General features: G+C 39.7%; 2 protein-coding genes across 8 annotated transcripts in view; both read left to right on the top strand.

Moving 5' to 3' along the window:
• Positions 1–18,225, top strand: part of LOC136425921 (uncharacterized) — a 31,219-nt gene extending 12,994 nt beyond the window's left edge. The window contains exons 16-29 of the mRNA XM_066414845.1: positions 343–470; positions 841–917; positions 1,162–1,307; positions 1,755–1,872; positions 2,338–2,625; positions 6,394–6,535; positions 7,125–7,264; positions 7,848–8,025; positions 8,644–8,735; positions 10,071–10,370; positions 13,468–13,602; positions 14,879–15,029; positions 16,149–16,533; positions 17,149–18,225. Coding sequence (XP_066270942.1) covers positions 343–470; positions 841–917; positions 1,162–1,307; positions 1,755–1,872; positions 2,338–2,625; positions 6,394–6,535; positions 7,125–7,264; positions 7,848–8,025; positions 8,644–8,735; positions 10,071–10,370; positions 13,468–13,602; positions 14,879–15,029; positions 16,149–16,533; positions 17,149–17,331 — 2,463 coding nt within the window. The 3' untranslated portion in view covers positions 17,332–18,225. The remainder of the gene's footprint in view (positions 1–342; positions 471–840; positions 918–1,161; positions 1,308–1,754; positions 1,873–2,337; positions 2,626–6,393; positions 6,536–7,124; positions 7,265–7,847; positions 8,026–8,643; positions 8,736–10,070; positions 10,371–13,467; positions 13,603–14,878; positions 15,030–16,148; positions 16,534–17,148) is intronic.
• A 299-nt stretch (positions 18,226–18,524) lies between these two features.
• The window catches only part of LOC136425743 (protein prune homolog 2-like), a 45,233-nt gene continuing 40,228 nt past the window's right edge, over positions 18,525–23,529 (top strand). For 3 of the 7 annotated variants that reach the window (XR_010754119.1, XM_066414683.1, XM_066414684.1), the window contains exons 1-2: positions 18,533–18,697; positions 19,125–19,202. Coding sequence is in view for 6 of the 7 variants with exons in the window: in XM_066414683.1 (XP_066270780.1) it covers positions 18,608–18,697; positions 19,125–19,202 (168 nt within the window). In the remaining variant the exon portion in view is untranslated. Of the gene's footprint in view, positions 18,698–19,124; positions 19,203–23,529 lie in introns of all 7 variants that reach the window. The other 4 variants (XM_066414687.1, XM_066414688.1, XM_066414686.1 and 1 more) reach the window with 3 other exon arrangements.

Genomic DNA, 23,529 nt, shown 5'->3' on the forward strand with positions numbered 1-23,529 from the left:
TCAACGTTGCTTCAGAATTTTGCCTGTACATGTTGCATAAGATATCTTTTTAGATGCAAAATGTGGAATCATGACAGCATATCATCCATATTTACCGAATACGACTTTATACGATAGGTTCTGTCAAAGTGCTGTCAAAGCCACATTCTTACCTGCACGTATCTTTGCATTGACCTGCCTCAGACTTAAGTTTAAACTTTTGAATTAGAACTATGAAAACAACTATGAGATGCAGTTTCAAAAGCATTTTTGTTGATCGCCTTTGTAGATATTCAAATCCTATGAAGCCATGAGAACTTTTACTTTGACTAAGTTAAAACATAGCACCCCATTTTGTTGTAGCTGCTGTATTCGAAGTCATTCCAGAGTGTGGGAAACCGGTTTTTGGAGAGCTCCATCTTTAAGACAGTGAACAACATCAAGGAAACGGAGTGCAAAGTGCTTGGCCTGATCCCAGACTCTCACTACAGGTATATTACATTTGTTCACGACCTGATCATTCAATGAATGATGATGGTAATACTAAATTCGTAATATTAACCTTTAGCACACTGAAGTAGCCATTTGGCACCCAATTCCCTATTGGTTACAGAGTTAGGTAGCAGGGAGAAGGATAACATGGAAACAATTTCATTTCAAGTTATTTGATACAGAGTAGAAACCTTGGTGAAGATAGGTCTTTTAGTCCAAAATATCTGATTAACGATATGTCACAATGCAAATACATAACTGGTCTTAATCCTTTTGTACAATGATTGAGTTTTATGTAGTAGCCAGCAATCGTTCAGTGTTTTAAAGAAAATGTGCCTGAACTGTTCATTGTTGTATCTTATTCTCCAGGTTCTATGTACGTGCAACTACGGAGTGGGGCTTAAGTCAGCGGAGCACTGGAGTACTGTTAAGGACACTCAAGAAAGGTAAGAAAGGATAGTATTGCCCCATAAGATCCTTTAACCTTTAGCACACTGAATTAGCCGTTTGGCACCCCATCCTCTATTGGTTACAGAGTTAGACAGCAGGGAGAAGGTTAAGTAAGGTCTTGCAATCAAATTGTAGCCCGGGTAATAATACCTATTCTAAGAAGAGGAGAACAGAAACTGTTAGCCGGTTGATTGGTCTATTTTATTCTAATTTCAATAATGGTATGTTGTGCTCTTTCAGTGCCGCCGCCATCTTTCTATAGGCAGCTTGTTGCTTTGTCTGTGTCCGAGAAAGAGACCGCGAGATTCTCGTGTGAGCTCTCGAGACCTGTACCTGTCAAGTGGCTCAAGAACGATAAACCTCTACCGGAGGATTCGCGTTTCAAGGTTCGTATGCAATAGATTGTATTTTAACTCTCTAATCGAGTAGGGACAACCCTGCTTAGTTTTAAGCCTGACATGTTTGAATACGTCTTGTAGAATTCCTTGAGTTTTCTTCATAGAAAACAAAATGGTTGGTTTACTTTACAATCAGAGGTTGTATTGGTGTGTTATGCCAAAAGGTGGATATATTGGCTGTATAGATACAGATACAGAGGTTAGGCTCCAAGCAGAGGTTAGGCCTAACAGGCAAGTATACACACACACACACACACACACACACACACACACACACACACACAAGCACACACAAGCACACACAAAGAAAACCTGAAAAATAGACAAAAACACCTAAAAAGACTGGAGCCTAACCTCTGCTTGGAGAGCAATGTAGGTTTGCCAACGACAAATATTCGCTGTTTGACACACCTCAATGTCTCCGCTATCATCCAGATCGAAGTTGATCGCAGACGACACATCTTGACAATCAGTGACATCAAAGCAGATGACGCAGGAGAATACACTTGTGACACAGGGAGCACCAAGTCATCGGGGTCTTTGAAAGTCAAAGGTAAATCTAACGTAAAATCTGCATCCATTTGACGGTCCATATGCACTTGGGTGGTATCATGCAAAGCAACACATTTACGAAAGCTTGACATGTTTTATTTTAGTAAAAACCTGTTGGCACTTGCACACGACAAAGCCTCACATTTTCCACTGCCATGCCTCATTGATGTCCAGCATCCAGGGGTTTTTCTAAGAAAATATTGCAGGGGGGGGGGGGCATTGTCAGAAAGCAGGGCCAGGTCCAAGGGCTTCCTGAGGGGCAAAATTACTATCAGGCAGGTCACAATTGAAGACACTGGCCACATGTTACCTAGTAGCAATTCCTGGTCAGTCAGAATTTTATGCTAGTCAAGGGATCTGCTTCCCAAGGTAAGGGGGCACTTGGTTATGGCATGGGGGCGCAGCGCCCTTGTTCCCTTCTTTAGAAAAAGCCCTGGTAACATCCAACCATTTCACCATTTCACAGCTGAGCCTGTCACATTCATAAAGCCGCTTAAAGACGTTGAGGTCGTGCGTCACGGCAAGGCGACCCTGGAATGCGAGGTGTCCAGGGACGACGCCAAGGTCCGCTGGCTGAAGAGCGGAATGGACGTCCAACAGAACACCAAGCACGACCTGAAACAAAATAGCCGCCTCCATCAGCTGATCATCAGTGACGTCAGGTTGGATGATGCGGCGGAGTACGTGTGTGAGATCGTCCAGAAGAATGGCCCCCCCACCGCGGTCAGGAGCAGCGCCAAACTGAAGATCAGAGGTACGCGCTCTATTTGGACCAAATGTATCCGCTAGCACAAACTAACAAGCGAGACTGCCGGTGATGGTACATTTGCTGTGGATGGAGTAGCTACTGACTTGTTCCGAGTGGCTTAGCACGTAGCTCCCCCCACTTCCCCATCCCCAAGCCCTGTAGAAGCTTGATGTTTTTGCACACTGCACCTCTTTCGTAGCCATTTTTCATGCACAACTTGATTGTACGTTTGAAGGAAACCAGATTCGTACGTAAAAATTTTGATGGGTTACATTGCAAGCGACAAACTGCCTTGAAATGTCCCCTTAGTAAATGCAACCAGCACCTAGAACGCCAAGGTAGAATATGTTGCACTTCAAAGACTTGATTACTACAAGCTAATGCAAGCAGAGTCCAATCATTTTGAAGAAAAGCCATAGAATGTCATGGATATTGAACTAATATGTGAAATTTAAAGCTGCTTTGATGCCTTCTTGATAGAAATCAATTGAAAGACAATACTTTTTGGCGACACCTCAGAGGTGGAGACATTTTTGCAGCTGTGTTTGGACTCTGTCAAAGGTTGTCTTACTCTCAGAGCATTTGCTTCTCCCTCAAACGTTTTTGATGTTTTTTTCCTGTAAAAGTAAAGAGGGGACGTATCCATGACAACCGTTTTCTCCCTCCCCAGGGAAGGGCCGCCGTCGTCTTAGCCGGCTTAGCTCGCGCTCGCAATGCAGCCCATCCTGACCCCTCATTGGTGGAGAGTCACGTGCTCACAATACTCAACAATCTCATCGACATGATTAGTCTAACACCGAGGTGGTGGGGTTAGAGGGTAAAGGTCATGGGTGGAGGCGGTGTTTCATTACATCACATTACCATACATGGGAGAGGGAACTGGTTATATCTTATCCTGTTTTGTATGTTTTTGTTATGTCATGTGTATGCAAATTGTTGTGTTTGTACTGTGGCAGTATTAAATGTAACCAACTGAATATGGAAGAAAGGACACCAATAGCAGATGAAAACTAGAAAGAAAATGTCTTCTTTGGTGTCAGTTCTTCTGATGTAATTCTGTTAGAAATCCAGTTAAATGTTTCGCTATAGCTAGGTCATATATGTTGTTCTATGTTGAATTTTGCTGATATGCACTGTTGACATGCATTGTGTCTGTTTAAAGGCTAAAAGTAAAAGGTTTACTATTGTTAGTTGAGAATGACTACATGTGTCTCAAAAAATATGACGAGACGTCTTTTATCATAATATTGTCTAAAGCTAAAAGCAATCAGGCCAAATCAAACATGCTAGTTATATCCGTCCGATGAAAAACTAGGCAATAAAGTTTGTATAACTTGAGAATGTTCATAATACCATAAATGAGTATTGTGCTGCTTGAAAAAGTTACAACTAAATGTTGCCGTCCAGGGCAAAATTATGCAAAATTTGCCAAAATGATACAAAAAGTTCAATTGATAATACGTATCAAAATCAATCAAGTTTATATATGAATTTATTTCACTAACCCTAACCTTTGAAATATTGGACAAGGTATATGTCATTTTCTGAACTGTAATTTGTATAGGCCATGTCTTGAATTGGCAAATAAGGTATAGACCCATTTATGATTGATTTATAATCAAACCAAAATATTCCCATAGAAAGTAAAATCAAAGTATTACACAATGAAAAGACACCAACATTTCAAATACGTTGGTACAAGATTTTAAATTTGCATAAATTGCATGCTACGGTATATCTAATTATGTAAGTGCTCCTATAATGTTAATGCACTATGTGCACCACAATCATAAATGTACTGCAATAATCGTATAATGCATTGCACTAAGCTGCTTGCTAACGCTATCAGAGCACTTATAATCATGTATCAAAAATATTACATTCAATACACTGTAGAGAGGCCCACTTTTTGATTGGTATACTGCTGTAAAATTTGATTCTGGTAAATTTCATATTGATTAGTATCGAAGTTGAGGCCAACTGTGATTTTACCAAGCAAGCTGTTTCAGGTTCAAATGAAGAATATGAGCCAGTTGTAGCTATTAATAGCAATATCAAGAAGCAAACCAGTTTCTAAGTAAAAACAATTATGTTTCAAATGTTGCCATTTCATTCAAATGCAAATAATATTCTGTGAATAGTGTTTGTGTGCTTTTCATATAAGCAATTTTGCACTTACATTTTTATATTGCAAATGGCAATAACAACTCAGGGTGAAAAAAGGACATTTTGTCGCTAAATTGGTCAAGTTTTTTATACCCATCTTTGTATTGTACAAATTGTACTTTGTGTCATTGTGAAGAAATGTGAGGTCCAGATATGTACTGTATTGGGCATTTTTGTCCAGTATAGTTTTTGCATTCGGCAGGACTAGTGTGATGTGATGGTAAAGAGTTTGGTAGCGAGGGCTATTGCAAACTGCCAGAGACAGTCCCTATGTTGTAGGGAGCAGAAGTGATGTGTTTGTTGGGTACCTTGTGGAAAGGGCGTTTAGAATGTTGAAGCTGAAAAACACTGTTGGATGACCATGGCATAAGATTGATGTAATAGTTCCAATGGTATGTGGTAATGTTGAGGCATATTGACAAAGATGGTATTTGAGGAAATTTTTTTTACAATTTATAAGGCTGTATTTGGGACGAAACTTGAATGAAACTAACTCAGGTATGTCTATCCATAAACTGAACCCTACTGATTACCTAAGTCTTTTAAAAAAAGAATCATTTTGTCATTATTAAGTATGCATTGTAGATATTTGGAACATAGGAAAATGATAAAACGCCATAATAGCTATACCCGCACATTGTCCTGAGGGCATAAGACTAAGAGAAACATTCATAGCCTTTAAAACAGTTCTTTAGACTGTAACATTTTTATCTGTTGTCAGTTGCTAGTCATGTGAGTTGTGACCATGCTTTCTGCAAAATAAAGTGCCTCCTTCTACAACTAGAGGTGTTTGGAGCTTCTTCTTGTTCTTCTTTTCAGTCAGCTCTACTTTAATGGCAATGGTATCTTCTTTAACATCTATAATGCTGATAATGTTTTTGTGTTAACATTTCCTATTTACGAAACCAGTCTATAATCTTGAATTGTTTTTCATGGGTGTTCAGATTGTTTTAGCCTCTTACCTAGGAATAACTTTGTTGGTGAATCTCTAACATTACAACCTGGATTGTAGTCACTGATGTCCAAGTAACAGCATGACTTTGTAACCAGCAAAAAATACTAAACTATCGATCCATATCCCAATCTCCAAATTATTTTTATTCATTGTTTATCAGCAAGATTTTGCAGATAGGCCTCAAACATTTCCAGAATCATCAATTTGATTTAAATCAAGCTAAAAATGCTAAGAATGTCAGAGTCAGTGCCATGTTGGATCATAGTTCTAAACCAACGTAAGATGTAATGGCATTTCCAGTATGTATCTACTAATTTAGACATAATTCCACCAGGGTACATGATTCCGCCACCCTGAAAAGATATGTCCAAACAGATCTCCAACCCAACATCGCCCAGTATAATGCACTCCTGTATATCTAAACTGTGCATACCTGGTCGTGCTGCACTAGAGATCTCTCAAACCCACTGTTTTTCAAAGTGGCGGATTTACGTAACCTTGCGGATTGATGTTAATGGAGGTTAGCCTGTTAACCTTTCACGTTACTAGCGTTAAGCAGGTCACGAATCACGCGTCTGTCTGTGTCCCCGACAAGTCTCCCCTCCGACACATAAAAAATGAATATCTTGTGACTTTAGCCCTAAATCACTCAGTCCCAGGCACGCCAGAGATCATTGCCGACGAGAGCACCGTGACGCCCAACTCCGTGACCCTGGTGTGGAAGGACCCCGACCCGTCCAACGGTGACGTGTACCACGTGCTGTACGCCAAGTTCTACGGACAGAGCTCCGGAAGGTGAGCGCCTAGTTCTGTATTTCCGCTGACTGATTTTATGGATGACATCCACGCGTGCAACAATTTTCAACCATTTACATAAAAGAAAAGATTCCAGCCATACTGTAAATCGTATAAAGAAGCTGCAAATGAGCAAAATGTCATAAATTTTTGAAAACTATACATAAGCCGTATGGCCATTTCAACTAGAGGAAAAACATTTGTCACCTGTATTTACACGACATTAAAGATCAATACCATTTTCTAATGATATGTCCTTCTTATAATGAAAAAAAGAAAAAGATAAATGTCATTCACTATTGTCATGAAACAACAAAACAACATTACCTGAAACAAGTAAAGAAATAGTCAACGTACTTCTATCATGCGCTGACCAATATATAGGCCTGACCAATATATCTACCTAGCGAATATGTTGTTCAGCACCAAGGACAGGCAAGTTTGAATGTTCTTATATAGTGTTCAGCACCAAGGACAGGTATATAATGCTATGCAAAAGAGAAACTCTGTTATTGCAATGTGACTTTGACTTGACTTGCTGCATGCTGTTAGACACTGCTTTTCTGACTTGTTTTGTTGCCTTTGTCAGATATAAGACGATCTCCGGAGTTAAAGAACGTCTATGCACCGTGAGTAACCTTGAACCAGACACCAAGTACAAGTTCTATGTGCGAGCGGTGGACAAGGCCGGCATCAGTAGGGGTGTGGTTATAGCTACGTCGCCTCCAGGTAAAGAAACATTCCTTACGCTTTCTTTGACTTGGTACATATTACATTAAACTAGCTTACTCCTGTAGTTGACAATTGACATGGTCTGCATTTCAAACACGTCAGTAATATAGCACACACTCAGTTAATACTAGCAACACTAGGGAGCTCATTTACATTCAAACATTCAAGTTCTTACCATATACCATATGGTATATAGGGTGGCGCCCATCTATGTTGCTGTGTTACTACACAGAGTGTCTCTAGTACTACACGAAACTGCAACCTACCGCATGCAAGGCAAGCACTCTACCCACTAGGCCATTGTGGTGCCTGGTCAGTATGCATATGTACATAAACATTAACAAGTCTGATTAATGCCAAAAAAATATTTACTCAAGCAACTGGACATGATATTCTAACAGACGTTTCAGACAGCATCTGCTGTCTTTTGTCAGTGACTCTCTGAAATGTCTGTTTCAAAATCATATCCAGTTGCTTGTCAGTGAGTAATTGTTTTTTGGCATATCTTATTACCTGGATGTCTAACCTTTATTGACATATCAATTCTGATAACTATCGTTGTCCTTCGATCAAACCTCAGATGACGGAGGGATCCAGTTCCAGAAGATCCTTCGTGATGAAGAAGTGTTCTCTAAGGAGACGGCGACCTTCGAGTGCCAGCTGTCCACTCCTAACGCGGAGGTGAAGTGGTTACGTAACAGCGCCCCGATCCACTGCAGTGGGAAGTACAAAATAGAAGAGGATGGGATGACACACAGGTATACATGTACATGTACACTGTTTGTGTGAACAGTCACTGTTGAGTTGCTGATATTTTTACCTCCATGAAAAATGGAGGTATAGTTTTTACTCGTGCATGCGTGCGTCCGTGTCCGTCAGAATATCTAAAGAATCTCTAGATTGATTGCAATGACATTTGCTCTGTGGGTAGGTGTTGTAAACCCGATAGTCAAGTTAGATTTTGGGCCTCCTGGTTGCCAACCTTGGTACTGCAGCAGGACTTCCCGTTTTTGTATCTTTGGTCCTGAACATGGTGTGGTCTTGATTTCTTGTGCTTCTTTGACCATCATTATAGAAGCTTAAACCTAGCCTGTTGATGTAAAAGCTGTCTATGGCTTTTGCTCATCATTGGAAACATGTGTATTGCAGCAAACACATTTGCCTAGTATGTATCTAGAGGCAACTGTATGATCTGAATTTGTTCTTCAGATTTTAACTTGTCTGAGTCTTTTGTTTATAAAGTTTGCATCATGATTGACTACAAATAAATAACAGGGTTTACACACTGGTGTTGTTTGTCCTTAGGCATTGATAAAGTGAATAAAGTTAAATGGCAACTCCCAGTGTTCATTAATATTAATCATGTTGTTTTCTAGGTTGATTGTAAACAACTGTGGCAAGGAGGATGTGGCTGAGTTCACCTGTCAGTGTGGCATCAACAAAACAACTGCTAGCCTGAGGGTGAAAGGTAGTTGCCTAAAGCGTATTTCTTATCTTAAAGGTCAACTCAATCATGTGGCAAGAAATTTGTCATCCACCATTTTCCACGCTTGTGTCTCTCATAATGCTTGTTTCTTGGTATATGTGTGCAAAGTTGTTTTGCTGCTTTCTTTCTTCTTTTAAACCTCCGTTGGTGTTTTCTTCCTATCTTCTTCCATGTTCCCTTTTGCAGATACATGTACAGAGCTCTTTCGAACATACCTCTTTTACAAAATCACATGTGAGTACTCGACACATGTACTAGTACTATACTTAAACCCATACTACTAACCCTCACTCTTTTAGCTTTTTTCCTAACAAAATCAAATGACAATTTTTTAAACATCATGTACCATTTATCATGTACCATTTGTACATCAAATCTGTAAAGTTTGCCATGTCAATGGCTAATTATAACAGCTCATGCTAAAACTACCCTATTGCTGTGCTATTTGGCACTAACATCAATGTGCAACTTCATGACATCACTTCATTGTACCATTTATTCAAGGAATAGCTGCAAGACTTAGTGTTTCTTCACTGTAATTTTACAAACCTACATGTATCACCGCCACATCATTATGTTGCTAACTACATTATATTTTACTTTTATCACACTTTGCTTAATTTCTAGTTTTATAGTAACTTCATAAACATATCTTGTTTAGACATTGAAACTTTTGATATAATTGCTAGGGGTATTTACTTGGTGCATTTTGCCAAAGGTGTCGTTATTTGTATGTTGTTGCAGTAAACACAATATTGTTATTAATTGTTTTTATTCATCTAGGCAATCCATCTTACCATCTTACATCTTCCCATCTTACATTTCCCATCTAAATCATGCTCGACGGTGAAGGAATATTATCATCAGAAAGAGGTTTTTCTGCTCTCCTTGTATGAAGATGTCATTTTGTTTTTACACTTTAAGTAGAGTGGATTCATTCCTCAGCTAACTCACCTTTCGCACCGCAGTCATCCCTCAGTAAGGCATCTCGAGCTGCATGGTTCCCATTTAGAACTTTTAGTCAGTCTGTCACTCAGACAGGTTTAGTGTCCAGTGGCTTTTTTGGAGACACAAGTACATGAAGTTTGCACTTAGATATCTTTCAAGTGCAAACAGCCCTGGTAATCTGAAACCCTATAGGTCATTTCATTCAGACCTGAATTGACAGGCTGAAGAAAAGTTCTAAATGGGAATCATGCGGCTCCAGATGTCTTACTGAGGGACGACTGCGGTGCGTAAGATGTCGGTTAGCTTGAATGAGCCCACTCTACTTTATACTGATATCGTAATTACTCATATTCTTCTACTTTCTTCCAGAATCACAAGGTCCAGAGATTCTGTCCGACAAGTGTAAGATAGAAAGTGACTCTATCACCTTGTACTGGACCACCCCTACCCTCAGCACGTTCCGAACATACCAGGTCTTGTACGCCACGAGCTTCGGCCCCAACGTCACCGATAACTACAACTACCAGACGCTGTCGGACATCCACACCACGTTCTGTCGGATTCCGGCGCTAGCGGCCGACACCACGTACAAGTTTTACGTCCGAGGTGTGACGAAAGATGGAATCAGTCGGCCGAGCCGCGGCGTGGAACTCACAACCAAGCCCGAAGGTACAGCAGAGCGCCCGGGCTCCGAGACTCTCAGAATTACCGTAGTGTAGAAAATCGTTGCAGCTATTAGTTAAGTTTTAAAAAGCATATAAACGTAAAAGCGGTCACATTCGTCGTACAATTTTCGTACAATTGTTGTACAATCTTCGTACAATCGTCGTATGATTGCCATACACTTGTTGTACGATTGCAAACTGAAGGCACTCTACTGTCGTGCATGTGTCGCACAAAATTCAGCTGTCTTGTTATCGAAAAGGCTGTCTTTTCCTTGTCGACGGTTCATTCTGTCACAGCCTACTTAAAAATTCTAGGACATCAAAATTGTACGACAACCTACAACGAATGTGACCGCGCTGTAACCTAACAGTATTTTACATATTTTTAAGGCTAATGGAATTATAAGCACAATACATTGCTTTGGAAGTGTCCAAAAGCAAATTTAAAACATCTCAGGCCAAAGAAGCAAAAATCTTCTTTGTGTAGATGCATAAAGCTTATTAGGTAATTCTTTTAGATTCAACGAGCACATCATGACATATAGTGTCTTCATGTATGTTTGTAAATAGAATAACGTTATCATTTAGTGCTAAAACTATTCAACTGCATTATGTAGGAGCCAGTTGACAAACGAGGGGCGAGGATAAGGTTAGAATAGCTCAAGGAGTACCTTGTCTGATTTTCCCTTCTGCTAGCTGGGTTTTTTCTTTGCCGGGGTGCAGAGGGTATCTGCTATGTATCAATCTATTGCATTGCCTACAAAGCTCAACAAAAGCCAATGCAGTGCCTAACTCAAGGATTGTTGCTTTTAGATACTCATGTGTACATACATACGCCTCCAACGTGTTCAAACTACAGTTCTTTATATTGTATAAGATATGGAAATATTATGGCAAGAATGAGTCAGAAGCTTGCACCAAAAGGACAATTTGCAAATTCATTTTCGGTCTTACTCTTCTTAGAAAATTTGATGTTCTTATTGCTTTTTTGAACTTCACAGAAACATTGAATTTCATACAGTTTCCCAGCTAATGTCTATATTTACTAGCCAAAACAGTTCGTTGGAGGTGCCTGTGTACATTGCCTTAGCTTCTTAGCTTAGCAGAGAGCTGCACTCAGCCCTATATATGGTGCCTTAGACTATATGGTGCCTTGACTCAGGTCAAACCATGGCTCTTAATTGTAATACCTAGACATGCATTACATCGGGGACACATGGGAGCGGGTGCTGTTACCGTGGCAACCATTCTGCCACGCCCAATCGGTGAGGGGTTCCATAACAGTGGTGACGGGGGTGGGGTGAGAAACAAAATGGTGATGGTGACTTCTTTGTGTGTTCTGCTACGGTGTTGTTGTTGACTCTCGTTCTAATAAAAGTCTTCTCCACTGCGATCTCCTGCTTCTTTTTCCTGGACTGCTCATTCCTACTAACACTCTTCACGTTGTGTGCCTCATACGTTAGAAGCATCTAGCCTCGTTTGCAGGCCTTTCAACACAGATACTTCTTAGCCTCCTATGCAGGCCTTCTGGGTGGCACCGGCGTTTAGTTTTTGGGGGAGCGCTGATTCGCGATTTTCAACTTATCAGGGCCAGGGAGAAATCATATTGCTGCCCGTGGACGATTTCACCAGCAAAAGACCCTGGCCCGATAAGTTGAAAATCCCGAATCAGCGCTCCAAAAAATAAACACCCGCGATGCCCAGAAGGCCTGCAAAGGAGGCTAAGAAGCAGCTATATGTAATGGCCATCCCTACATGAAGTTTACAACTTGTGACCATCAAACTCTACCTACATGTCATATGTAGGTAGTTATAAGTTAAACCAGTGCAATTCCAAGAGCCACAGTACACTACTCTCCAAGCAGAGGTTGTTGGGAAAAATTGTGACCTTCTTATCATATATGTCCATTTTTGTCTGCACTCCCAAAAAACGTGGCATATGATAAGAAGGTCACAATTTTTCCCCATCAACCTCTACTTGGAGAGTAACAGACATGCTTAAACTACCAAAAGTACATGGAGCTTCTAATACCGGGAAGTTGTATTATGAACAAGTAAATCGTGAAGAAGAGCACTATCATGACAGAAAATCAAAGTCTGTGAACGATTGGACAGAACGACAGTCCAGGATTCAAGTTTATTTACAGATTTTTCTTCTGACCTGCAGCGTTTCCAGGTAACCAGATCCAAAACTACTATGAACGTCATCGACAACTTTTATTAGGTTTTAAAAACCTCCGTTTTTCAGTTTTTTTCACCATTAAGGCATCACCATAGATAATGATCATGCCAGCACTCCATTTCCTTACATTGTATCACCATGTAACATTTATTTCATCACTCAAATCACGCAAGGTGAAATTTTACGTATAGTTTATCTATTGATGGACACCATCAAAGCATGAAAGCACCCACAAAAACCCACTGGCTTGCACAAGCCCCATACTGTCACCCATATTATTTAAGTAAAATCCAGTCACAAAAGTATCAGCCACTACCGTGAAGTTGTTGGGGTGAAGGTTTTTGTTATACTAGCCATGGGGCCAGTAAGGTACCCGGCTGTCTTTTCAAGCGTTAGGACAATTTTTTAAAAAAATGTGCTGATTGAGGGTCAATTTTGCCTTTAAAAAAAATGCAACTGTCGTACTGCCCTCTGTTGCAAGAGGGCGCGCGGTACCTAACTGTCTACTATAATAACTAGCCATGGGGTCAGTTAGGTACCTGGCTATCTTTGCAAGCGTTTGGACATTTTTCAGACAGAACATGTTGATTTTGAGTCAATTTTGCCTTTTTAAAAAATACAACTGTCATACTGTATTCTAGATCTGTCACAAGAGGGCGCGCGGTACCTAACTGTCTACTGTGATAACTAGCCACGGGGCTGGTTAGGTACCCGGCTATCTTTGCGAGCTTTCGGACAATGTTTTAAACAAAACATCAATATATTGATTTTGGGGGTCAATTTTGCCCTTTAAAAAGATTTACAACTGTAGTACTGCACACTGTTGCAAGAGGGCGCTTGGTACCTAACTGTCCACTGTGGTAATGTCTGTACTGGTGTTGGGTTTAACGAAGTCGGGATGTGGTACTTGTACTCACAGGAAGGCGGAGCCGCATGCGGACTCGAGCCAGAAGCGAGGAGAACCTGTCCCGGGCGCTCTCGCCGTCCGCTCAGAAAAAACGACTCTCCTTCAACTTCAAAGACTTCATAAGCGACAGCGCACCCGGACTCACACGTACGATGTCCATAGCCTCCTTCGCAGACTTTAAGGAGCTCGACGTTCATTTCAATGATTCGCAATTTTCAACATGGGCCAGTTTATCTAATGTCGGAAGAGACAGTTTCCATGTGCCAAGCATTATGGCATCTGGTCCACGTTGAAGATTGTGAATCAGCGCTTCCTCGAAAAAAATAAACACCAGCCCGCTTAGAAGTCTGCGAAGGAGGCTACAATGTCTTCATGGACTTTTGTTAGCCTGCCAATGAAAAAATGCCTTCAATGACGAGAAGGAAAATTTGGTTTAGTAAAGATTTAGATAAAAGCAGCCAACTTTGCCAACAACTTTGCCAACTCTTTCCCCGCAAGGATCTATGCTTGATACAAACCTATAGACATAAGCAAAATTTTGTTGGTTAATTTTAGCAACGATTAATTGATATGATTTATATAGCATGTAAAGTTTATGTTTGCTTTAGATCTTTCTTTTACAACTCAACTTACTGTAACACTAAGTACTTACCATAAGACTTGCCATAACTAGGGGCAAGGACTTACTTTTCTTTTTCTTCTGTATGTCATTTAATCTCTGTCCTTCATTGCACACATTCACACACTGACACTGTCAGACAAAATTTACACAGTTCAACACTTTAGTAGAAGGATATCGGTTATAATGATAAATGTCTTGTTGCTAATGATTATACAACCAACGATGAAAGGGAGGGGGGTGTTTTGTAGTAAAGAATTGATTTAGTTATATTTTTAACACATCAAATGGGAAGTATGATTCTATTTATAACCATGTAATACAACATATTGCACAGTGTACTCCATAACTGTTGCCACTGCCTCCTATTCAAATGCTGCAATCTTACATTTTTATTTTGCAATTTTTCTCTTGATTTTTTTTATAGCTGATGTTATAAGCCTGCACAAATTTACCAACGGCTTTTACAAACTAAAGCAAACTCCACTGCAAAAGAAACGCTGCAATTTTGCTGCTTTTTTCATCCCTTGATATGTTAACCCCCATTAACATTAATCTGCTGGGTTACATAAATCTGCCACTATGAAAAACATTGGGTTTAAAAGATCTCTAGTGCAGCACCCCCAGGTATGCACAGTTTATATATACAGGAGTGCATTATACTGGGAGACGTTGGGTTGGAGATCTGTTTGGACGTATCTTTTTAGGGAGGCGGAATTATGTACCCTCACTGGTGGAATTATGTTTAGTAGATGTTACAATCTTCAGGCAGGAGCATAAACAGATTCTTGTGTTCATATTTAGGAAAAGAACCGGGGATCAACATGGGAGACGTTCTCAGGAACTACGTGTCTCCGTTCTTCAAGAAGGGACTGGTCAGTACCATGGTCAAGATCGGGTCCGAAGTGCGGTTTGAGTGCAGCATTGGAGGGTACCCCAACCCCATGGTCACCTGGTGAGTCAATGTTAGATACACCGCCAAATATACTAATGATTAGGTCACAATTGCATCGGTACCCGTAGGGGGTGTAGAACCGGCCGGAGCCCAAGGACACAAGATTTGTTCCGGTAGACTACCTCTCGGTGTTCTCACGATTAGCTCATGGTGCCTATTTGTTACCGGGTCCCGCATTGATTTTAACTCCATGTTAAAAACTTCGAGGGCCCCGGTCGTGCCCAAAAATAACTCTTTAGGCGTAGGGGTAAAGCTCGAAAGTGCAAAAATCTGCAGCCCTTTAACTGCCCGGCAGGGCCGCTTTTACCAATTGGGACCAAAGCATAAGTATGGATATGGACACTACAGGTGTCGACCAAAAAGTCTACTATTAACTTATGATGTTGGAAATACATTTTAAACACACAATAGACACACATTTATAGATTTTGCCAAAGGATAAACCAGAGAGAAAAGAAATATCTAAAAACAAGATTGTTGCTCTCCTTGGTGCTGAAATGGGTTAAGTTGTATGTTAAGCAATTTTTCTCAGTAAAAACCGACCACATTTGTTGTGCCATTGTCATAATTAAAGATTAGCAAACTGAGAAAATTCTTATTGTAGTCGTGCATGTATTGAACAATATTCAGCTGCCTTGTTTTGGAAAATACTGTCTTAGATCCTTGTCAGTGGTTGGTTCTGTTACAGCCTTCTTGAAAATTCTCCAGCACCAAAATGGTACACCAACATTGAGGAATGTGACCATGCCATAAGAGATGCATGGATAAGCTATAGGGAAAGAAAATGTAACCTCATACGGTTGTTTCTCTCCTTGGTACTGAAATTAGTTCAGTTGTAAGATAAGCCATTTCCTCAGGAACAAAGCATTCGTTGTAGGTCATTGTGCAGTTTTTATGCCTCAGACTTTTCAAGCAGGCTGCAACAGAACGAACCGCTAACAAGGATTTCAAGCAATTTATTTCTAGGTGATAAGACAGCAGCTGAATTTTGCAAGACACATGAACCATTGTCCCAAGAATTCCCTCAGTTTACAATCGTGCGATGATCGTATGATGTATGCGACCATACCGCAAGAGTGAGCTTGTCTTCAACTGATGTACATGTGTGCTGTTTAACAGGGAGAAGGACGGTCGTGAGGTTCGACAGGACTACCGCCACAAGCTGATCCGGGAGAGCGAAGAAGAATTCACGCTCGTCATCTTCCGAGTCCGTGCGGAGGACTCTGGGAACTACGAGGTCGTGGCCACTAATGAGGCGGGCGAACGACGCAGCTCTGCCACCCTGGGGGTCACCGAACTCGAGTCCGTTAACGAAGCTGGGAGCTCCCCTGTCCCCCCTCCCCGCCGGAGGGGGCGGATCAGCGCGCCCATATTTGGTGACGTGAGGGAAAAGGTGGGACATTTCGAGCGAGGCGCAAAGAGATATGAGAGCTTCAGAGAGCGGAGACAGCCAGCGCCGCCCGAGGTCACCGAGTCCAATCTGCGAAGGTCACAGAGCACAGAGGTATGAAAGTGCTGAGATTGATAATGATAATTTCTTACATTTAGAAAAAGTGAAAGAGCTAGTTATAAAGTTTGTACCATTAGGTCATGTTGATTTGATGATATGGATGACAATCGCGCATGCATCAATTTTCGTCTGTTTCCAAAAAAAAAGGTCTCAAAAATACTGTAGATCGTACAAAGCAGCTGCAAAATGAGCAAATATATCCCATTAATTACCAAAATCCTAATGTCATGGCCTTATCATTTATTAAGTGCAATGATGTGGTTAAAGTTAAACTCTGGAAGCGACGCAAGCAAAGCCTTGTTTAGAATGATTGAACAATGTATTTAAACACACGATATACACACATCTATAGATGTTGCCAAAGGATAAACCAGAGAGAAAAAAAAAATATGATTGTTGCTCTCCTTGGTGCTGAAATAGGTTCAGTTTCCATTTTTATCAGTAAGGGGCCGACTACATTTGTTGTGCAATTGTCATAATTCATCATCAATTGTCATAATTTATCATTGTCATAATTCTAACATCGCAAACTTAAAATTCACAAACTGAGAAAAAGAACAAACTGTTTTGAACACGTGACCTTATGGACTCATGATTACCCAATCACAGATGCTGTCTCATCACCAACGGTCCAAAGTCAGCGCCCCGCTGTCCTGGCTCAAGAAGCAACTGCGTTCATCACTGGCTGACGACGATCTGAAAGAGGAAAAAGAAGAACGTGAATCAAAGCCGAGCAAGGCCCGAAGCTTCTTCGGCCACCTTCGGAAGACGCACAGTACCAGCCGATTCTAGTCCGAAGTGTCTTCGTCGTTGGAAGTTGACACGCGTCATTTAATTCTAGTTTGACGAATCATATTTTGCTAGGAAATGAACAATTAAAAGAGCTAATATGTGCTGTGTACTATGGCTTCTGCTGTAGATGATTGGTGTTTGGAATCTTTCTTTTTTCGTGTACAGCAATCCTGAATTAAAATTTTGTTTACCCTATCACAGGCCTAATGACGTGTTTAACTGAGGGCCTTAACTTTGTTATTAACTTAGGAAGTTATTTAAACGTAAGCTTCTGACATATGTGCATTAACAGGAAAAACACTTAGTCTTATAGTCAAGAAAATCCTTGGTAAACTTGAAAATTATGAAAATAAAAATGTAGTTAGTATGGAAGAATCAAAGACTTAACTTCAAGCCTCTGCAAACTCTAAGAAAATGAAAAGACTTATGCAATGAAGAGCTTCTAGGAATTACTCAGAAATTTTCTGTTTTCCTAACAACAGCGTAAACAGGGAACATTGGCTGTAAATATGTAGACTAATTGAATGCTACGGTATTAAATGAATCATGCAATTGTCCAATGGCTGCAGAGATGATATGAACTAACAGTTAACGAATTGCAAAGTTGCATAGTGAAAATGTGTTAACGCGTCTAACTGTGGAAATCGTATGTTTAATAGGATGTCAGCATCCAAAGTAGATGTTGCATGTATTGTATGATGTGCTGCTTGATAAGAACGTTACATGAAGAATGTTATAGAACAATGTGCTGATATTTATATGGGATCTATTTATATATATCACAAGTATCTGATAAAAGTTAGATGGGCTAAGGTTTGAATAATATTTTTATGAATATTTTGGGGGTGAATGGGTTAAACAGGGCATTTTAATAAAGTGGACTATTTTGCTGTATTTCTGGTGTCTGTGCGTTGATTTCTTTCTGATCTGTTGTTTTCTGATAAGTTTTTGAGAAGTCAACGTTTACGTGATATAACATTATATCTAATGTTATAGTTTAGGTAAGGTAATGTACATGCAGTTAACCATGAAGTTCACTGGAAATTCTAGAAAGAAGATTGTAGGAGTGGGCCAATCCAACAAAATTACCTGATCAAATTGGGCATAAGTTTCCAACTCATTTCATTTATCCATCCATTCACGTGAAGTTTCGCCTAAAACTAATCAATATTTCATGCAGTACTGTACCTAACTAATAGGCGGCGCTCTTAGACCATCAGGAGTTCATTGTCAGACGAAACGAAAACAGGAGAGCTTTCCAGGAGGGTAAAATGGCATGGCCCGTTTGGGGCCGTTCCTGATCATCATAGTCTCCTCTTTCGTCCTGTTCTGTCTTGTTTCCTTCTCCACAAGACTTCCAAATCGAGTGAGTTGATGTTTTGTTTTCCTGCCATTTCTCCGTCATGCTTGCAGAGACCGTACTTTTCCATGCAAGCCGGTCCAAAGGTCAAAAGTCAAGTCTTACCTCATACCCGATAGGACAGATTACGCAGCATGCAATGTTTGATATTTTTATTTCCTTTCCTCTCAGAAATAAATTAATAAAACTATGTCTTAGCTTCTGTACATCATTTCCGATGTAAATGGCGTGAATAAATGACATTATTTGTTACTTATTTTGTAAAGAAAGAGGTTGAAAATTGTGTCATATTTCTGAGGTCACTATGTAATGAGGTAAGGGGGAGTGGTTGATGATTTTCGGTTCAGTCGAGCAGTCGACGTGATACGCGATTTTATCTCTGATGTTTCTTCCCCCTTTTTCCCTTCTAATAATGAATTCCTGAAACCTCCAGCGCTTTCCACCGTTCAGAAACACTCACAAGAGACGATCAACCATGGAGGAATTTCTGAAGAACGCCAAGCAAGCTGCGGTGAGGAAATATTTCTCTTTATTTGATCAGCGCTCCTTGAAAACGAAAAAAAAAACGTCGTCTGAAATTCTAGGACACTGGGACTGTGCCAGGTTCAAGTCTGCGAATCGTTTAATAGCTTTTACCTTTTTGTACTGAAATAATAATTCTTATGGCGTGTGCCGCATATGCTGTGAAAATATTTTGTTTTTCTAACCATATTTGGGTCTTGAAAACAATAACGTGACTTTCAAAACAATTGTTTTTTTATCCTTAAGAATATGGGGGTGGGGGGCAGCGATGTCAAAAATCATCATCTTGATATATGATATATGGCATACCTAGATATCTGTTTAGTTAATAAATCTTAATGGTTAAGTTTTTTATTTCTTTAGAAAAAAATGGTAAAAAATCACGTACTATTTGGACTACGCAATCAAAAGAAATATTTTAATTTCTTGGCAAATTTGATTTTCTTCTTTTTTGCTGTATGATAAAGTTCCATAATTTGATTGTTTCAAATGTTGTTTGTCAAAAGAAAATGTCACAATGATATAAGGCTACAAGAGTTTATATCTTGTTATAAAACCATTACACCAATTGTCTGCAAATAATTATCTATAATTATCTATAATCATGTGATATTTACATTTCTTTCTTTCTTTCAAGTGTTTCTTATGTAACTCAACAGAATTGGGGCCAAAAGCGTGAATTCTACTGGCAGGCTACTGTTTATGATGATGCCAAAACATTTCTTCTTCCTTTCTGTATATTTCTTTTCACTAGTTGTAAATATACGGTACATGGCCAAATTTTTGGTACAAGTGCCTGAACAGAAGGGGGAGGTACCGTAAACAAACAAATCTCTTTCGTGTCATGTTTGTTTTGTCAACAGTTGAAGTGTCAGAGTGTAGACTGTGGGTGGCTGTTTTGAACATTGGTCTTGCACTTGGCAATTGTGTAAGACCGGAGTGTAAGATTTGATTCACTCACACTAGGAAGGACCCCTTCTCACTACATTTTTGTGCTCGATGTGTGAAAAGGTAAAAGGTAGTCCTATAGCCTTTTTGAGTCCGTAGGAGAAGTGGGTTGTTGTCCATTGTGTCCAGGGCATTGTATCGGAAGGCCAACCCTCTCAATCCACCACCTTTTACTTTTTTAGTTTTACCTAACCAACCAAAGTCAAGTAACCACTTTTACACCTAGGTGGAGATGAGGAAAGTCATGTTACGTGCCTTTTCTAACAGAAGGGCACAAAATCGATGGCATGTCAGGGGATTCGAACCCAGGGCCTCTGGGTTCTGGGCCAAACACCCTAACCGTTATGCCAACACAACACCACAAGCTAGATCTGTAGATGTATACAAATGTATGTGGCTCTCCTCAAACATGGAACTTCTGGCTTGACGTCCCATCCGAGAGAACGTCCCTAGCCAAAGCTTAATAGTCATTTTCTCACAAGTCGAGTAAGGAAATAATTGTTAAGTGCCTTTCCCAAGAGAATAGCATTGGGGCACAACCCTAACCACAAAACCATGCTACCCTATATATAGCTACATGTACCTTTCTAGTATACTAGTACCAGTCTCCACCCTACTCCGATATGGTATAATTATGAATTGACTAATACATTATTAACAATCAAAATACTGTATAAACCATTACTCGTATCTAGTCCTCTTGAAGTTGTATGAATGGTTCATCTCTATGTTGTGCATCATCATTTGTCTATCTTGAAAAACAAGTTGATTAACCTGAAATTTCACTTAATCAAAACAGGAAGCACACTAATTACAGGAACAAATGATTGTAATTATGTACTCAAAACAACCCCAAATTTGTTCCATAGATGAAACGATGTTGTAGGACAAGCTGTTCAGTAATGAAATTTGCATTGAATATATGCATGACTGCACCAATTTCTCACTGCATTACCTCACTCACTGGACTACATATTTTTGCAGTCTACACACCAGGCTTCTTTGAGGGCTTAAAAACTGTTTCCCTTGTTAGGCTAGTTCCTCTGTCAAAGCATTCTTCCTATTTTGCAGATTGCTATTATTTTCTAGCCTGCAAATTCAAAGTCTGGTAGAGGCTACTATTTTTCAAACCCTGTTTTAATGTTTTAATGCATGACTTGAGATAGGGACATGATGCTGTAGCTTCATTTATTTTTGCTGGAAATTAATTTCGAAGTCGAAAGAGAATGGAGATCTTCACAGTGTTTTGAGTTAACGGTTGAAACACTTCTGTAGTGTAGTCTTATTATATAGTGGAAATACAAATATGTGGTGATGTGAATTTGCAGTGGCGAGGTCACTGTAAAAATCAGGAAAATAAATCTACTGCAAACATTTCAAGACTTACAGTATACAGCATCAACCATATGTTGAAATACAGACAATAGAGAAAGAAAAGGACAACCATATGAATTATGATGACAATGTACACAAGGATGATTCAGTTTTTATCTGGCATTTTACTTGGCTTATTAATTATTGATTTGAAAGGAACTGTACATCGTTAACATAGCGTGGAATTTCGGATATTGTCATCCATGACAAATCATGCAGGAAATGTGACCTTTTTTACAAGGTCAGTCTATATCAATATAACTTGTATTAGAAATGTACACTGAGCTCTAAATCTAGTGATAGTTTGAAGCTAGAAAATACACAATATGTTAAAATCTATTTTTCTTGAATAGTTGACTTACATGTATATATAACTGCTTTACTTGACAATTTTTAGAATCAGAATTTTATGGGATGTCCCTGTAGCTCAATTGGTAGCAGTCTCACAGTTGAGCTCCTGGTTCCAATTAGTTAGTAACTTGGAGACCCTGGTTGGAATCCGGGGAAGGGCATCTTGGTTGGAGCTGCATTCGTCTTTCAGAAGGGACGTAAATTGGGGTCCTGGGATTGAGGAAGTGCCTTGAGCAATTAAAAGGCACTACAACAGCCTCATTACTCAGATGGCTATGTTTCAGATGAGTATAGATTATGATATGATTTTTAATGCAGAAAATACCTAAACTGACCCATGCATTAGTTATATTTACAATGTTGTGACAAATATTATATTTTTTTCTGTTACATGTACGATGTACATGTCACAAAATCTCCTTACCCTAACCCCTTGGTTCATGAACGGTAGCCCAGCAACACAGAATATTTATTACCCTTTTATCTCCAGAGATAACCCTGTTTATGTTTCACCATTATTCTCATACTTCAGTGGCTAAATGATAACCTGGAGGATAAACAGACAAATGGCCCAAGGAAACGACATGATTTCATAGCACTTAACCATTAACGCCAGTATACGTACTATACAAGCTTAGTCGGGAAAGAGCACTTGACTTGAATTTTACTGGAAGTGCTGTAGGAATATTCTCAAGGCTCAAGCAGTACTTTATAATTAAGGATTCCGGCTCACTTGTCGATAAAACTAGGTTTTCGTTCTGGCATATATTTCGACCAAATTCCCAGTAATATTCACAGGCGTATGCCTCTCTCATCGTTTGGTAGCAGAAATTTTATTAAATCGTAATACTTGCTACATATGCATTTTTTTGTGTGCATCTTGTTGGTTTAATTTTCTATAATACACCCTTAAAAAGGCTTGTGAATGCTAATCTATTTTAAATTGAAATTCAGTGCCAGAAAGAAATGATAGAATTTGTTATAGTAGTAAAATCTAAACTGTCACCATCTTGTTTAAAATTGTCAAGTTTAATAGCTATAGAATTTCAGGTTCAACTTCAAGCTGCAAAGATAGATGTAATTTGGTTTTGCTGACATTGTACTTTTTATCACAGAGAATATAAGCGAGAGATTATTTGCAAGTCTGGAGTTGTTTCCAGATCTACCGGTAGACGTTTAGGTTTTTATGGACTTGAACCTAAACGTTTTTACAAGTCCAGTTCAGGTCCAGTGTTTAGGTATGCAGCCCTAATCTTGTGGCGTAAAATGACAAATAGCTACTCATCCCCAGGAAGCATGCACTGCAGCTATCTCCCCAGGGACTAGACACTTGACTTGGCCCATCAAGACTGCATTTCTGGGACCGCTGCCAAATGGAAGCCAAGATTCCAACCATAAAATGTGCCATCAGTGTTTCTTATCCCTGAAAGCAGTATAATCCATTTAGTTTGTTTTCTTGCACACTGAAAGGGTTGGTTATATGGCTTCCGTTGGTTGAAGTATTAAAACTTAAAGGGACCTGACAGTGTATGTATAACTAAAGAAGATAACTGGGGATAGTATAACAGGGTGTTTTCTAGCTTTAGGAAAAAATTAAAAGGGTGAGCGTTGAAAGGGCTTGTAGCGACCAAGCAGGAGACAGT

This window comes from Branchiostoma lanceolatum, chromosome 19 (assembly GCF_035083965.1).
Source record: "Branchiostoma lanceolatum isolate klBraLanc5 chromosome 19, klBraLanc5.hap2, whole genome shotgun sequence".
Taxonomy (NCBI): Eukaryota; Metazoa; Chordata; class Leptocardii; order Amphioxiformes; family Branchiostomatidae; genus Branchiostoma; species Branchiostoma lanceolatum.